The sequence below is a fragment of the Tachypleus tridentatus genome, chromosome 8, assembly GCF_004210375.1.
Source record: "Tachypleus tridentatus isolate NWPU-2018 chromosome 8, ASM421037v1, whole genome shotgun sequence".
NCBI classification, from domain to species: domain Eukaryota; kingdom Metazoa; phylum Arthropoda; class Merostomata; order Xiphosura; family Limulidae; genus Tachypleus; species Tachypleus tridentatus.
In genome coordinates this window covers 160,787,569-160,806,156 of record NC_134832.1, presented here as the reverse complement: position 1 = coordinate 160,806,156, position 18,588 = coordinate 160,787,569, and the positions used below count along the sequence as shown (strand labels likewise).

The following is an 18,588-nucleotide window of genomic DNA, read 5'->3' as shown; positions in this document are numbered from 1 at the left end:
TAACTTTTTAAGTATTTAAAGAAATGATATATTCTTTTGTAGTTGTAAAAAACATCAACATTTTATCAGCAACTGAAACATAAACTCGCTGGCAAATCCATGATGGGAAATATAAGACGATGAATGAACGAAATTGAAACTATCGCGAAGAAAAAAATTTAAACAACTTCTGACTGGTTTGTTCTAAAACGCAATGCTACATATTTAGTTATCTGAGATGTGTTCACAACTGGTATCGAAACTTAGATAAGTAGTTTTAAACCATTTTATTATCAAACAAATAAAATAATCATTCATATTTTACTGTTGGGTAATTTACACTGACTCAAATAGTTCGTGAAAATGAATTGTAAAATATAATAGTTTAACTGCGAATGTCAATAACAGTTAGAACTATCGAAAAGATTCAGCAAAAATACAGTAAGAGTATGAGTAAATAAATGGATTAATATCCCCTTCAAAGTTAAAAGCCTAGTAAATCCCGTGTTGTTTTTTTTTTTTTTTGTACTTTAAGGATTAAAATCTCTTTTTTGAACATATGTTAAACATACATGATCGTATAATGTCTTAATGTGGTTGTTAGGCATTATCCTAAAACTGTATTATAATCGCACCGCATTTTGGAAGCAAACAAGTCAAAGAGAAGTTTTATATTCCATACGCGGGCCCCGACATAGCCAGGTGGTTAAGGCACTGGACTCATAATCTGAGGGTTGCGGGTTCGAATCCCCGTCACACTAAACATGATCACCCTTGCAGTCCAGCTGTCGGAGCGTTATAATGTGACGGTCAATACTATTATTCGTTGGTAAAAGAGTAGCCCAAGAGTTGGCGGTGGATGGTGATGACTAGCTGTCTTACCTCTAGTTTTACACTGCTAAGTTAGGAACGGTTATTGCAGATAGCCCTTGTGTAGTTTTGCGCGAAATTCAATACATACAGTATTCCCTCGCTATTCGCGGGGGTTACGTTCTTTACCCCCCGCGAATAGCGAAAAACCGCGAATATTGGATGCAGTTTTAAAACTTCTATGTATGAGATTATATACGGTACTAAATGCTTCCCAGACACTTTCTAAAGACACTCTTACTCATTAATACAGTAATAATGTGGTAATATTGCATACAGTCATGTATTTCACTAATGTAATAATGATAATAATAAACACATTTTAATTTTGTACTGCAACAATATTTTAATGAAAAAGAAACGTAAGTACAGGAAGACAGTAACACCGCATAGTATAGTTACCCATACTGTATTACTGTACCGTAAAGTCATTTTCTATGCGTACAACACATGTATTAGAATTGACAGAAAGTGAAACAAATTTAAAGGCAAACTTAGACAGATAAATACAGTACGCACAGTTCAGGTAATAATACAGTACAGTACAATTCAGTAATAATATGCAATTAAAAACATTATTAATACACGGTCACAAATATATGCACTGTACATACAGTGTATGCATTTATGAAAAAATACGTACTGTATTGCAATAATAATTGAAAAAAAAATTAATATTGTTTGTGCACTCACCAATAATGAATGATAATAAAATGATGATGAAATTTGCTGTGCCATACGATGATAATGATAACACTAATGTACAGTATGGCACAACAGCTGCTGCTTTACAGCACTTTAGGTAATTACTCCTCCTCTTCAGGCACTTAAGGAGAAAGCTCCATTTCTTCAGGAGAGTCAAGATGTTGTGTTGTTTCTTTAGGAGAGTCAGGAGGAGGTGTCGTACTTTCTTCTTCGGTGTGGCTTGGTTTGACGTTTTGGGTACCTTCTTTAGGAACATGGTTATTGGCAGCTGGTTCCGTTGTTTTTTCATAGTGATGAATAGAGTTTTGTAGGTCGACCTGGTAGAGTTAATTGCATTTGAGAATTGCAGCGAACGAACCATGTAAGGGTCCCATGACTTGGCAGTCTCTTGCAAATCCTTTGCTTTTGACATGAGTTCAGCCAACCGTTCTAGAGTTAGACCCTCGTCCTCTTGTGATGGTTCTTCCTGGCCCTCTGTTTCTTCTTTGCTGGCAGATTTCGTCAACTCTGCCAAATCTTTGTCCGTTAGAGGCTGAGAGTGGGCGTTAATCAGGTCATTGAACTCTTCATAAGTTATGTCATCAAAGCCTTCACCACCGATTAACTTTGCTAGTTTAACCGACTTGTTGACAGCATCATGTTGAATTTCATCCGGTGAGAACCCTTTGTAATCATGAACACATTTTGGCCACAGATTTTTTCCAACATGCATTAAATGTTTCTTTTTTCATGTCTTGAAGTGACTTGTGTATGACTGTCAGGCACGATGCAATTGTGAAATTGCGCCAGTACACTTTCAACTGGAAGTCCTCATTCTCGTCTATTTCATCAACTAATTGTTGAAGACAGTTGCCAGTGTAAAGTGCCTTAAAGGCACGAATCACTCCTTGATCCATAGGCTGGAGGAGGGATGTTGTGTTGGGAAGGAGGAACTCGATCTGGACTCCCTCATGATACAAATCCACAGGGTGACCGCCAGCATTATCCATGATCAGCAACACTCGAAATTCGAGTTCTTTTTTGCGAAGGTATTCTACCACTTGAGGGATGAAACACTGATGAAACCAGTTGGATGTCAGGAGCTTCGTAATCCAGGCCTTGGAATTATGCATCCAGAAGACAGGCAAAGTGTTTTTATTTTTGTTCTTCAGAGCCCTGGGCTTTGCAGATTTATAAATGAGGCCGGGTTTCATCATCCAGCCAGCAGCATTGCCACACATAATAAGTGTCACTCTGTCCTTTTGTGCTTTGAATCCTGGGGCTTTCAGTTCGTCCTTCATGATAAAAGTTCTGGAAGGCATTTTTTTCCAGAACAACCCAGTCTCGTCCATGTTGAAGACCTGCTCTGGCTTGTATCCCTTCTCCTCAATGAGTTTCTTAAAGGCCTCAGGATACTTTGCTGCAGCTTCTGTGTCTGCAGATGCAGCTTCTCCGTGGGATTTTCCAAATCGTAGTTGGTAACGTTTCAGGAAACGATCGAACCAACCCTTGCTGGCATGATATTCTTCGGCATCAGCTGCTGTTGATGGTCCTGGTTGTCCTTCAGTGAATTGAGAATATAATTTCAATGCCTTCTTTTGAATGATCTTGGTGTCCAAAGGGATATTTTTCTTTCGCAAGTCTTGTATCCACAATGCTAAGGCAGATTCCATCCTCAAGATTGCCTTGTTTCTTACAACATTCACCATCTTAGCACTTCCACAAAAAATTCGTATCTACACTAGCTCTGATTGCTTGTTCATTTTTCTTTATGTAACGCACTGTGCTCTCATTCACTCCGTAATGGCGTCCTTCAGCAGCATAACCTTTTCCTTCCTTTATCATATCAAGCAGTTGTACCTTCTCATGCAGGGTCATAACCTTTTTCTGGCGCTTAGGTTCCTTGCCAGAAGCTGGAGGTGTAGGGAGTTTGAATGGCATTGTAGGGTGTAAATAATATTGTAAAAATAAACACTTGAATTTACAGTCCAAACAACCACGTTGAAAACTCACGCGCTAATAAGAGAGAAACAGCTGATCAGCAGCACGCGTATGCAGCCAATCAGCAAGAAGGAGAAACTAAAGCTGTCAGCCATTGGCTAAATTCAAACCTATTTCCTAGCCTCCTCGGGACCGAGCGCTGTGTGTGTGCGTTACCGGCTGTGCTTTGCCGTTTGCGTTGTGGGGGAAGCTGAGGCAGTCAGCCAATAGCAGCTCAGCCCTTGTTCGATAAAGACGTCAATCGATAAAACTGCTTGAGAGAGTAAATACAGACATACCCTCGAAAAGCGCTTTTAGTCTCTATGGCCTACAAAAAACCCGGTATACCGGCATACGATGCGATAGGGTTAAGAGCCTAACCCGCTAATGGGGAACCGCGAACAGGTGAGGGTATACTGTACTGCGTAAATAAATTAATTAAAACTTGTTAAAATTAAACAACACCTGTCGGATAAGCTATTATTAATTGGTTAAAAAAATGTTATTATGGATTGGAAAACTTCACTGGTTATAGCGACGGTACCTGTTAAATTTGTGATAATAGAACTTAGAACGGTTTCTACAGCGAAGTTATTAGTGAAAACAAACAAACAGTTAAAAACCTTGTTTGGAACCACAGAGTAAAGTGGTCTAGTAGTTAAGATAAAAATAACAAGTATTTAGCTAGAGAGAATGAAAGTAGCCTATAAGATCAAGAGTAGTCCGTCGGGTACTGCCATTTTGGGTTTCAAACCAAAAAGGATTATTCTAACTAACCTAATACTATCACTGTCCTAATGAGTGTAACAGCCTCAAAATGATATCATGTTGTGAGAAATGCTCCCTACTACGTTTATTTATATAGGTGACAAGCGTTTAGTAACGTTAAGGTTTAACATTCTAAAACCCAGGGGCTTTGCACTATAAAACATTACTTTAGTGGAAAAATACATAGCCTGCTCCCATAAAAACTACTCGAGGGCTATAAGCTCTAGTTGTTCCTAATTTTAAAATGACAGACTAGAGAAGACATCTAGAAACTTCCGAAACTGTGGTAAATTTAATGCAGAATTTCAATGTGGGTTCTGTAACTATCCCATTAACGTTGGTCCATCTTTACCGTTTTGCCATCCTGGAAGAAGATATTCAGCTTCACTGGCCTCCAAAGTAATTTACAATTAGAAAAACTGACAAACCTGATATGATATTAAAAATATATATTACCATTGACTTATAAAAATAAAAGAAATGTTCACTTATTAACCTACTTCAAGGAAATACAGATAAGAAACAGGTAATATTTCTAATAATATCTACAACTAAATGGTTAATTCTTGTCAGATGCATGAATTCAGATTTGAGTAAAAGTATTTACCACTGGGGAGTATTCTTTCATAAGATAAAAGGCATTACCAGTTCACGTCCATTTCTACTTTATATATTTAGAAAATTGAAAATAATTTTTCACAAAGTGTTGCTGCTCAGAAAGCTCAGTCTCTTATGTGTTCCTTAAATTGATCAACTCATTCCATAATATTGGGACTTTATATATAAGTAAAGTCATATCAATCAATTAATAATAAACTAGAAATAATGAAAAAAAAAACAACAAATACACTTGACTGGTTCACAACAACCTCATTGCCCAGCTTTTTTATTTTAAATTTCTGTTAAAAATGTATATATTTCTGAGGTTTAAATGTGGTGCTTGTACAGCATCAGCTTATTACAAAAACATGTGATCCTGTATCACTGGTTTCAATCTATAAAACAATATTTACTACACATGCTACAGGAAAAGTACTTTAGACTTGTGTATTATGGTTCTAGCTATAGAAACTCATTTCTATCAGATGTTAAGACAATGATGTGATGAGATATTCTTGAAAAAAATAAATATCACATAGAGTTTTACAATAAATAAAATGTTTACATAGTGTAGGAAGAAAATTACAAAGCATGATACGCATTAGTGTTAACAGAAAATTAAGTTCATGAATGAGGAATATTATAATTCACACTGACAACATTTTTGGACAGGTAAGTTTTTATAGCATATATACAAGTTACAATATGTTTACAGTTTTACAACACAGAATCATCAGCTTCTTGTTTTTTTTTACAGCAGTAATCATATCAGCATTTGTCTACCACAATAGAAACACCTCACAGATAAAAACAGTGCAAAAAATCAGTAATGAACAATCTAATATTTAGCACAAGGTATCAAAAAGTTATTTTTTAATATCAATATACCATGATCACAATGAAAGAAGTGAATTATCAGTGCAACTGAAAATTATCTATTACCCTTAAATATTCCTTTCTTATTGTTTAGTAAAAAATTAACACAAAAAAAGGGAAAGAAAATCTTTTATATTATAAATGTGCTTGTAAGATACCTCAAACAAAACATCACTAAAACAACTTTTTTCCAGATTTTATCATCAATATGTTTTTGCATGTATGAAATTATCCATTAATTGCTTTATTTTATAGTATTTGGAAGTTGAGCACATTGAATTTAAATGTTCATAGAATCCTCAATCTGGTGTTTCTGTATTTTTCATTATTAGCTCTGTCATCTATGTTTGTAAGGCTTAATTTCATTAAAACTCAAGTTGATTATGCGTGTACTTCACAACAGAAATTTCCTCTGTTAATAATATGATAAAAACTGCAAAAAACAACAACAAAAAACTGTGGAAACACACCTGTAAACTACTTTTAATAAATATAGAAATAACATAACAAAATATGAATATCTGATGTTTCCAGAACAAGGGTTAACATAAGCCTTGAGATTTTACCTCTTATACACAAGTTCCTTTATCAAAATTCTTTGACTTTTTAATTTCTATCTAATAATTAATCATCCCCACCTGTTAAAATATTTGAAACAGAGAAATATAATTTGATACATTTTACCAATTTGTGTATGTAAATACACACACACACACACCTGCATTATAAGCAATACTTAAGGCCACCATAGATAAGTAAACATATTTCAAGACACAATATCTTATTTGTAAGGAGACCATTTCCAAGAAACAAGAAAACATGAGTTCCAGAGCAAACTTGGCTTTCTTGTTTGAAAAGCATCTTAACTTTTACCAACCAGAAGAGACTATTATCTTGTTTGTCATGTGACTTTGCAACATGCCAACTTCAACAGAAAAACAGTTACTTTGGAATCCCATAACAGTTAATGATGTTACTGAAAATTATACTGATACTGTTTCCTGATAATATTTGAAGAGTCATGTTTGGAAAAACACTTCTATGGAAACAAGTTTCATTGTGTATGCTGGCTTTTAGTATAATGTTTCTACTGAATTGTAAAAGTAAGTAATATTGTTTATTATGATAAGGAAGTGGTAAATTATTTGGAGAATTCACACAGTTGCATTTAACAATATGTTATAGGTATAAGCCTACAACACCATTTAATAATATAATCAAAAGTTCAAGATAAATCCCTGCCATGTCTAAAGAGTAAACCAATTTTGATGAACAATACATATATGACTAGATTAGTCATAACAACTGTTATGTCACATCAAAAGTTATACATTTGGACTAAGCACTAATGTATATGTGTAGGTCATGGAAATGTTCTAAATAAGCAAAATCCAATACCAAGTGGGAATTGAGGCAGTGATCACATTTCAAAAGCTAACCAGGTAAGTTCTGAGATACTGCTTCACTAGCTTGTGATAAGAAAATTGAGCAGCTAAGACAGGATGCAAAGTAACTTTAGTTCGATGTAGTGAGATACGGTTTTAATTGTGGAATTTTAATGAGATATTATGAAATTTCTAAAGAGAAAACTATAAATGGGCAAAATTTGAATCTACAACTTTGCTTAATGAAAAGGTGCTTTGACCAATGAGGCAAGTATCAAATACCATAAATCTGACTTCTCAGTCACTTGTACAGGAAGAACTATGTAAAGCTTCTAATCCATTTTGTGCAGTTCCTATTACAAGTGCCAAATAAAGTTTTAAGTTGTAGCAGAGCAGTTTTGAGTTAGAATCCCATAGTTTCACATATTACTTTTCAGGATAAATTCCAACTTCAATGAATAGGAAGCATGCCAATCACAAATTTTTTCAATGCATTAGGCTTAAATAAGCTACAAAATATTTCAAAGTGATTCAAGTTATAGAAAAAAAAAAGTCATGGTTCAAAACGGTGGAACTAATAGTTAACTATTTTGGTCATAAGAGTGCTTTTTAGACAATCTGATTTGATCCATTAATATCCTTTTGGACAAATAAATGCATTAACTTTTCATCCAACCAACCAACAACCAATCTCCTAAACACTAAACAACATAATAATTTGAGATATTTTTTCTTTATTACTGAGACAAAATCATTTTCAGGAGCTTTTATTATAAAAACCACTCCATAAAGAAGTTGTATGTGGTACTTATGGTAAAGTTACTAAAACATCCTTAATTATGAAACCACTGATCTGGAGGAAGGTAGCCAGTCAGCAGCAATCTGTCACTTACCAACCATGATAAGGGGCTAATTGCCAGTCTTGAATACAACCACAACTTGAAGTGAAGGTGAATTTTTTGTGGAATTTTAAAGACCAAAACCCAATTTGCTAGCTCTGAAATCCAGAGTTCTACCACAGAGCAAACACATACCTTTCATAAAGTAACAATTTCTTTCATCACAATAAGCAAATATTCCTAATGTTCCATATTTGACTACTGCAGCCAGCATACCATGTAAATAACCTAATTATCAAACAATTTCTTCATTAGTTGATATTTAATCTTTGAAATAACATATAATGAAATTCTAAACAATGAATGTACTTCACATTGCAAGCTTTGGAATACTTACAGGATGCTTATAACAATTATATAATTAGAACATTTATGAAAACGTAAGTTGCCATCTGCAACTAAGTGAGAACACTTAAAAAATAAATTATGATCAAAATATTTTTTTTTGATGTTAAAAGCAAAATCTTGCTTATTCTTAAGAGGTATTGAAACACTAGTTAAACACACATACCATAAATATAAACTTAAAACCTTATGCTCCTACTTATAAGTAATAACACTGCAAAAAAACATTAAGTCAAGACTAGGTGTACTCAAGAAAAATCTTAAAATTAGCATACAAGTTATAAAACAAAAAAGGTGTGTCAGTTTCCCACAGCATTTATATTAATATTTTAATAAAAAGATTTATTTAAGTGAAGGTTTATTACTTACTTCTGTAAAATATTTTGTAATCAAAATAGATTTTAAATTCAGTGTGAAAGTGAAAAAAACAACAACCCACAACTAATACAATGCAATAAAACTTTTGTTGGAAAGATAGTAATACTTAAAAATGATTCAATAAAATGTTGAGGTATGGTAAAATTTACCAGTTTTGCTTATCACAGCCCTGTTTCTATGGTTTTGATCCTCATTAATGACAATATTGAAACTGTTTGTTTGTTTTGAATTTCGCGCGCAAAGCTACACGAGGGCTATAGCAGTGTAAGACTAGAGGGAAGACAGCTAATCATCACCACCCACTGCCTCTCTTGGGCTACTCTTTTACCAATGAATAGTGGGATTGACCATCACTTATAATGCTCCCACGACTGAAAGGGCAAGCATGTTTGGTGTGATGGGGATTCGAACCCGCAACCCTCAGATTATGAGTTGAACGCTTTAACCCACCTGACCATGCCAGGCCAATACTGAAACTTTACTAAAACAATTAATATAACTGCAAATTAAAGTAGTTTTGGTTTAGTATAAACATGGTAAATTGCAAAATATTTCATACCTTTGCAACTGTCCTAGTAGGCTAACGAATCATAATCCACAACTGGGAATACATCAAATCAAGGTAGTAAAATCTACCTTTTTACTTGATCACATCAAGCTTTCCTATCCTTAAAGTATTTGTTTTAATAAGTCTTCAATACTAGTCTTGTATATTGTTCCACAGTAATGTACATATAAAGGCTGTTTGTTTTGGCAACTTTCCTGATTATTATTATAAAAAAAAACCATACATTTTTATTAAATATTTATCATTTATATATATCTATATACAAAAACAATACTTTTAATTATAAAAATAAATTGTTATATTTATCAAAACATCTTTTATAATTCATAGTCCATTTCTCACCTTTAGAATGGCGTTTCCGTTAAGTAAATATTTAATTAATCACAAAAACTATTACATTCTATACTATGCTATTAAAAAAATTCTATCATTATCATATGAAGCAAGGGTTATAGTCAAAGTTGAAGTTTTATTTTAATACTATATATATATATATATATTTATATGTGTGTGTGTGTGTGTGTTTCAATATATGTCCAATGTATGTTGGCTTAAAAACACACCAGAATATATTCAATTAAGAACTCCTAAAACATCTAACTACTTAAAATGTTTTAACGTAAGCAACTGCTATGACCAAGACAAGACAGATTTCATACACATAACCTATGAGCTCAAATCAAATACTAAATCTCTATTCATATATTGGAAGCAAATTACCTTCTATTCTGCATCTAACTATTTATGTATGTTAGCAAAAATGTCTAGTTGTAATGATTTGAATAAATTAATGAGCAACCAATTATGTGAAATATAAATAAAAACAAGTGTATTAAATGAAAGTAAACAATGCCAGAAATACCAAATGAAAACAAACCTTGCTTCTCTGTAGTAAATGAAGTACTAAAACAGATTGACACAAAAAAGAGGAACAAGGACTAAGTAGTAGTCACCAACTGTCTTGTGAACCAACTTTATTCTATGTTCCAGTTTTAGTATCTTTATACAATTCCACCCATTGGTATTCTTACCATAAATAAAACAAATGGGTTTACATAAATATATTAATTATGAAGAATTAACTGAGACAACTCTGTACTAAACTTTGAAGAGAGATTTGAATTTTCTCCATAATAAGAAATCAAGGCACAAAAGAGCAGATTTGTTTCCACTAAGATATGCTTCCAAAAATTGAAACATTTAATAACTTGGCACAAACTAATATGAATTTGAGAATCCTACATAAAATGATGAAGACTTGAAAAATCTCCAAACTTTGTATAACTTAAAAATGTATCTATAGTTTGCCAATTTACACTTGTTAGTATCTCAAACCTTAAAGGTGTTTCAAATACATGAATATAAAAAGAATAACAGGTATGAGACAGGTGTGGTAGAATTTAAACTGATACATGTTAAAATATTTAAAACCTTTTAATTTGTAGCATTTCAATTTCAGCTAATACTCTACAGAGCATAAGTGCATATTATCAACAATTAGCAACTTACATTACAATACGAGTAATATCTTTCTGGTTAAACTACATATAATGTTTTGCCATCCTCTTATAACTTCAAACTTGAGCATTTGACAAGTACCTTGTATGCAACACTCCCCAAATAATAACCACTGATAATTTATAATATACAATAGAGAGTTAGTTCTATGACATATAAAGATATAACAATTAACCTTTAATATTAAACTGCCATTTATTATAACCAGAAATTACCAGGCAGTTACTGTTGGGATTTAAATTATTTTTCTTACATATATACATTTCAGAAGTAAAAAAGATATTCAAAGAAATACTTTCTATAATTTTAAGCCATGACTTGCGATTCAGAGCAACAAATAAATCTAATTTTTCACCTCTTTCTACCACATAACTCCCTTTGCACATTATGTACTATATATCTCCCCTTGGTAAAACAAATTCTTTCATGTGATAAATGTGTTTGTGTTCTAGTCTGTACATGTACAATACCATATGTTACATGTAAGCACATTTTATTCAGACACAAAACTATGGGGAGAATAGTATAGAATTCAATTTTCAAATGTTAATTTAAAATACCATACCATACCTCTACAATAATTATTAGCCTAAAATCTTTGTATTGAGAGTAAAAGAAGCACAGACACCTGTCATTTGTGGGAAAAAAAAAACCTGTGGTTCCTGTGAAAAGATCATGAAAGTGATGAGAAAGATCTTGTACTCGAATATCCAGATAGCCAGGACAACGGAGATCATTCCAGTGACATCAACATATGAAGATTTGATTGGAACTTCCAATTCACATTTCACATACAGAAATATATTCTACAAAAGCCATCTTTCATTCTAAAACTACCATGGCTGAGATTCAGAAATGGTAAGGATGCATCAGGAACATGATTACTCATATTTTATCGATGATAAGAGACCACCTAAAGACTAAAAGTTCAATCAAAGTAAAACCAGAGGTAAGCATCATTTTAAACCCCTACTTCTGGGATTAAACAAGTATCATAAAGGAGTTTCGCTACACTATACCATATCATGGTAGGATAAAGTCTATATCAGATCTACATTACTGCCTGATGTAGGAATTAACTATCTCTGTGAGGAATAGAGAGGATGACATTTAAAAAAGACATTAATTTTATTAAAGTTGATCAAGATGATTCTGAATCATGATGAGAAATCTAAAAGTCATGTGAATATGATGTAAATATAACTGATGAAGGTATGAGGAGTCTTTCACATCCCACCAGATTTTAAAAAGTTGTCCACAATGCAACAAGAATATAACAGGGGGACAAGCTTGGCAAAATGCAGATGATTACTGTTAAAATGCTGATAAAATTAATATACAATTTTAACCAATAAGTGGGAGAGAGGGCTGCTAACTTGAATGACACTAAATGATTCCAAATAGGGAATAAATAAATGTTTGCAAGGCTTAGAAAGAGCAATTTAATACTTTGCTCCAAGAAATGCTCAGGACTGGAAAAGTCCTCACTGATTAGTAGACATTATAAAACAATTGGGGAAAGACCATTAATATTGTAATGAAAATTTACAAAAAGATTTGCAGTTAAGAAAAGAGGCCAGTGCCAGTCTGACTTGTTATACAATGTAAAATACTTTAGTAGTTTTGTTGTTACAGTTGAGGGAAAACAATAAACCCTGGCAAGAACATCAATTGAGAAACTGTTAAGAGCACCTCAATTCTTCACTGCTGCTGAAAACAAATACCCAACAAAGATAACAAAATTAATGCTGGGTAAGGAATAAAGACAAAGGTTTTTAAAATTTCCTTGGTAGTGTTAAAAAAGTTCACACTTCAATAATACATGTGGAGAGTGTGTTTGTGTTTTTCTTAGAGCAAAGCCACATCGGGCTATCTGCTCAGCCCACCGAGGGGAATTGAACCCTGATTTTAGCGTTGTAAATCCGAGACATACACCGCTGTACTAGCTGGGGGCATATCTGGAGAAGATAAATGCTTACATGTAGAAGGCAAAAGGTAATGAATGAAATAAAATAGAAACATGTTCCAAGTTTAACTTTCAACAACCAAAGAAACAAGGATCCTCATTGAAACTTAAAAATGGAAAATCTGATCATAAACAATCATAAGCATTCTAAAACAAAAGCACAAGTACCTTCAGCAGAATCAGTCTCCTCAATAAAACTGGTAAATAACCTTAGAACCATTATAAAAAAATAAACAAATGATTGGCAAAAAACAAGAAAGAAAGCCATATGAAACTTGGCAATTGTGAAAGAACATTGTTATTGGTCTGTATTTCAGAAAAAAGTAAAACAAAAAGTTTCCTCATTAATAACAAAAATCTGAATTAGAATTGAACAAAACATGAAAAACAATGAACAATGCAAAAAACTTCAATGAAGCTGAGACCCAGCAAATAGTACAAACAAATAAGAAAGGTGTGCAAATACAAATAGTACTAAGCAAAACATCTATCCATGTATGATAGCATTACACTACAAATAAAGGGCTGGCAGAGAGAGTGATATGTCACAGTGGGTAACAGAGTATGTTAACTGGGAGAAATAAGAACCTGAAAAACTACGGTTTTATCATTTGGGGAAGATATAGAATACATGGAAAAGTTGTGGACTGGGAAGAAGCAAGAAAATAGGGCCTATTTCTTAGATTAAAGTTACAGAAGTATAGAGATACAGTACCGTATTTAAATATTGCACATTTTTATGCTTGTATTATATATAATTTGTTCTTATGAGAAATGAGCTCAGTCATGTTATAAATTTATTACTAAATAACTAAAAACTGTTTCCACTTATTGGTTTAATATGTATTATGATTGATTCCAGTTAATAAATATTTATTCTCTTCATTTTCTGTCTTTTGTTATTGTTGCAAGAAATTGTTTTACCAACAAAATAGTCTCAGTGTTTTATGATACCAGTAACAGCATTAGCATTCTTTAAACAGAATTCTAACTCTGTTTTAATTAAGGATTTCTTTATAAAGATTAATGAGATACATTTAGCTTGTCCAAGTCTATATCAGTTTTTAATTGCTTAAAAAACAGTACTGAATATTTTAATTTTCTATTGAAACTAACAGAACATTACTAAAGGATTAACTCACATTGTGCTTCAAGTATTTTTAAGAATCACAAATGCTCCATAGTAATTTTAACCAAGAACAAACAAATAATGAAAACAAGCTATCTTTCTTTAACTTGAAAACATTTCAAAACAATGAATGATACTTCCACTGTATCTATATAATTTTTACACCATTTTATTGACTATTCAAATGAAGATGCTGAATCTAGAATTTGTCACTTTTTAAATTTTATATGGATACTATAAATAATTTATTTATAAAATTAAGTTTCTTTTCTACTCAAAGCTAGGGCAAGTTCTAGATCTGCCTGCTCCTGGGCTTCTGCTCTCTGCTCGAGCTTCCTCTAGTCGAAGACTCTCTTGAGTGACCCAAGCCAGCTGCTCCTCCTCTGTCAAATTGTCAAGATTGGGATTGGATGGTTGTGAAGGTGATGTGGTTGGTGGTGTTTCCACAAACTAAGAGTGGCACACAAGAATTAGAATTCTGCTAGGAGCTTTTAAAAACAAAAGATTTTTAACATTAAACTACTCACTTACACATATTTCTTAATATTATATGATAGAAACAATTAAAAGCTTTCTATTAAAAAAAATGTTTACCTCAAAGCTGTTTGGACAAACCTCACAATCTTAAGTACTTGTTTGAATTAATGCAAACAAGGCAATTTACTTTTCTAAATTAATCTAAAAGTGTACATTTAATATTCAACTAATGATGTCTGGTAGTCTTGTATTGTAATTTGTCAGGTGCTGACATATACAACTATATGAAACATACATAAAACATGATTAATGATAAGTGTAGAGTGTTATCTTAGATTACTTTCAGTTTCAACCTGCTGAAGCTAGTAACACTGAACTGGGGGTGCACACAACATCTTACACGAAAAGTCAAAAGGATACTTACATGTATCTCCTGAATTTTCATATTAATAAACAGTTAATTCATTATGAATACTTAATAAATAAAATTTACTCACTAACCAAAAAATACAACAATGATAAACAAAACAGAAGTAAATCAATATATATTATTAATGTAGCTATAACTTATAAAAGTGTGACTGAGCAGTTATAAAATTAAACAAAAAATTAACAAAACATAAACAACAATAAATACTTCCTTAAATTTTCAAGCAGAAATTTTGTTTAGTTTATAATGGAGGCAGAACATATAAAAAAGTGTACAAAAATACAGCTGCAAATTAATAGCACCAACATTCAAATGTAATCATACTTGAACCTTTCACCATATTTTCTGTCATGGATAATTTTATTATTATTATTATTGTTATTGTAAAAATAATTAATAATTAAAATAAATTTTATTTGGCTACAGTCAACTCAAGTTCAAATAAATGTATTAAAAAAACTGATGTTTTTAATACTTATAAATAATATGTTAGTTTTCAAGTTTAGCTTAAATAATACTTAATAAATACTGAACTTCTTTCATTGTTGAATAGCACAGGAATCACACTGTATAAACAATTATAAATTAAGGTGCATGGGAGACTGACATATACATTTTTTTTTCCACTAGCTTAGGTGGAAGAATGTGAAGGGCAGTACATGTATGACAAAGTACCATATAAGGCAATGTTGCATGCCCAAATAACCAATGAAGTTGCAAAGATTACTCAGAAAATGCTGGCAGGTACATGGGTGGAGACTAATTATTGCTTTTTCAAGTCAGGAATAGTGCCAATGTTGAGGCATACTAACAGTGACTCTGGTCATTGAAAAACTTCAAGCATTAGCCTCCATTCTACCAATTTATTTTATTATATTCAACTAATAAAATGGTTCAGTAATTTATGATTACCACATATGTAAATCAAACTGGAGAAAAGTACACTTCTGTCTTGATGAAACTGTCTTGTGTTTATACCATATATACTTTGTGTGTGTTTGTACCTATTCATTTTACAATGATTAAACTGTGAGAATGACTTTTTATATTCCAAGAACAGCTTAGTGTCACAAAGGTTTAAGCCAAAGGCAGCTAACAACCAGCCACCACACAACAGTGTTTTGTGACCACCATCTAGTCAAGTCACAGCACCATTTGTAAAATTATTGCAAAATCTTTCAACGCGTTGTTAGTATGGTTGATTGATTTCATTCAGGAAGATTAGAAAAGGATGTAAAAAATCTGCTGCAGCCCACATGCAAACTTGCTGATGAAGTGAATGTTACATATATGAGTACAGCCAGGGTTTTAAGATGAATAACTTCTACCCATACAAGCAACAAATTCACTAAGAACTTGGGGACACTGATCCAGACAGATGAGTTTGATTTTGTTAATAATTAAAGACACTAATTTGAAACAATGGCAGTCTGGTTCCATGCATTTGTTTCCTTGGTAAATCATCATTCCTTCTAAATGGATAAATGACCTGACATAACTGTTGCTATTGGAGCCAGGAGAACTAGTGTGTGATAAGTTGTTGTTGATGTTTAGCACAAAGCTACACAATGAACTGTCTGTGCTACACTCTGTAGATGGTGGAGAATCAACTTCCATATTTTTAGGTTGAAGTAGCAGGCATTCATATCCTAGGCCCATTTTTCTACAGTAATTTAGATGGTCCAAATATTTAAAAACACTTCAGGAGAAGATTCACCCAACGTTATGTGACAATTTCAAGTGACAACTAATGTGAATTCCGTAATTAAAATTGATAATGGGAATTTTTTGGCCAGTCTACATTATCAAGTTAAAGTAGAGAAGAAAAAGTAATAAGCTGGAAACAACAAACATAGTTGTTCCAAACAATAGATGAAAATAATAATAAAAAAATGAAGTGAAAATTAAGTACGTCTGCATTCTAGTTTGCCAAATTGAGAAGTGAAGATTGCCTTCTACAGTGTAGATGCAGTTAGCTGTACTAGGAGTGTGTGTCACACTCCTATTTGTGGATGGCTGTCATATGTTATGGTGCAGCATCTATGCTATGTAGAGCAGGTGAGAGTATCAAGCGTAGTAACAAGTGAATATTGTGCATACAAAGGAGAGCATTGACTGAGAAAAGTTATTACGTGAACAGACGCAAGGTATCACATAAAAAAAGTGTATTTAATATTTATTATTATTGTAAACCATTCTTAAACTTCTCTTTGTATCTATCACTGACACATCATATACACAAGTAATGCTTATTTTACAAAATGTGCCTCACTCTTAGAGGAGCATGAATTATCACTTCTGGTATATGAATATATAACTGATTATATGTTTACAATATCATTTGCCTTTGATGAAAGAAAGTCTTAAAGCTATTGCATTTCCTTCTCAATGAAATTTCTTTCTGTTAATTCTATACATTCTGGAATATTATTAGTGTTTACTTGCTATCACAGAATTTATGAAAATATTTGTTATAGTACTCACCTTTTGCTTGACAGCAACACCTACAACCTGGGAAGTTATTAAATAATTTCATTAAAAAATACTAAAAAAACTACAAGGAACCAAATGTTATAGCAACACACCTGGTATATTTAAATGGTATTTGAAGAGAGGCATGCAATATATCTTTACAAATAAATATCTGAAATATTATATTACTTTCTAAAAGAACTAGAATTTTGGCAAATTTGTTAATTTAGACTGATAATATAAAAGACTGGATACTAAAGAACATATAAGATTCTAGCCAGGCTTCATGAGTTAAATAAACTGAACTATTCATAAGTTGTTCAAGACATGGACTTGTAATTCAACTACTTCCAAAGTATTCTGAATGATAGATTTCAAGATATTTATTTAACTGTTTACAACTTATTTTAATCAAAGAACTTCAAAGTATTCACCTAATTATTTCTAACTTTTGTGGGTTTGACATATTTATCTTATTCTGTCTAAACTTACAAACTTTATGTAACTATTTCCAACTTACTCTAGCTACCAGATTTCAATACATTTCATTCCTTGAGACTTGTGAGACTAAACTGCAAGATGTTCTCTAATGTTTAAAGTGTAAGATATGTATTGTTTTTCACATGTGCTTGAAATGCTTCCAATTTAATGCACAGAATAACTTTGAAACATTTACTTCAGTGTTTCCAGATAGATTCAAGACAATAGATTTTAATAACTTTCAGATTCAGCTTAACATTACACACAGTTACCACTAAATCTTTTTTAATGTTCTAGTGTATGCTCTTGTATAGATGCCATTTCATTTCACAAAACTAATTATATGTTCTCAAAGACTATGAGTCATTATTACTATTACGTGTGCTTTAGTGAGGGTGTGAGGTTTGTTGAAAAAAAATCAGGCATAACATCTCTGTCTACACATTTTATTATATGTCTACTGGTACATTCCTTGTTACTGCACTACATACATATTTTAGCCCTTATATATTTCAGTAAATGTCAGTTTAACTTGAATATTAAAGAAAAAAGATAAAACAGCTTGAAATACAGTTTTGTAAATCTTTCTCATATAAGTTCAACTGCTGAAATCAATATTACTGGGGATGGCCAGTTACATTTCACTGCATGAGCTCTGACTCTCAAGTACATTCTATTTTCAAGAACAACTACTGTTGCAGGTAAATGCAAAATGGATGTAAAATACAAAACATTTACATTCTTTTTATTAACTTTAAAACTGTAAATGTTTACTGCTTGCCAT

The 18,588-nt window shown here is 32.3% G+C and overlaps 1 protein-coding gene across 1 annotated transcript in view; it reads right to left on the bottom strand.

Annotated features, from left to right (window-relative positions):
• Positions 1 to 14,215: 14,215 nt before the first annotated feature.
• LOC143224070 (uncharacterized) overlaps positions 14,216 to 18,588 on the bottom strand; it is a 36,370-nt gene continuing 31,997 nt past the window's right edge. Inside the window, exons 10-11 of the mRNA XM_076452534.1 lie at positions 17,337 to 17,363; positions 14,216 to 14,395 (exon numbers count right to left, since the gene is read on the bottom strand). Of these exons, the coding sequence (XP_076308649.1) occupies positions 14,216 to 14,395; positions 17,337 to 17,363 (207 nt within the window). The remainder of the gene's footprint in view (positions 14,396 to 17,336; positions 17,364 to 18,588) is intronic.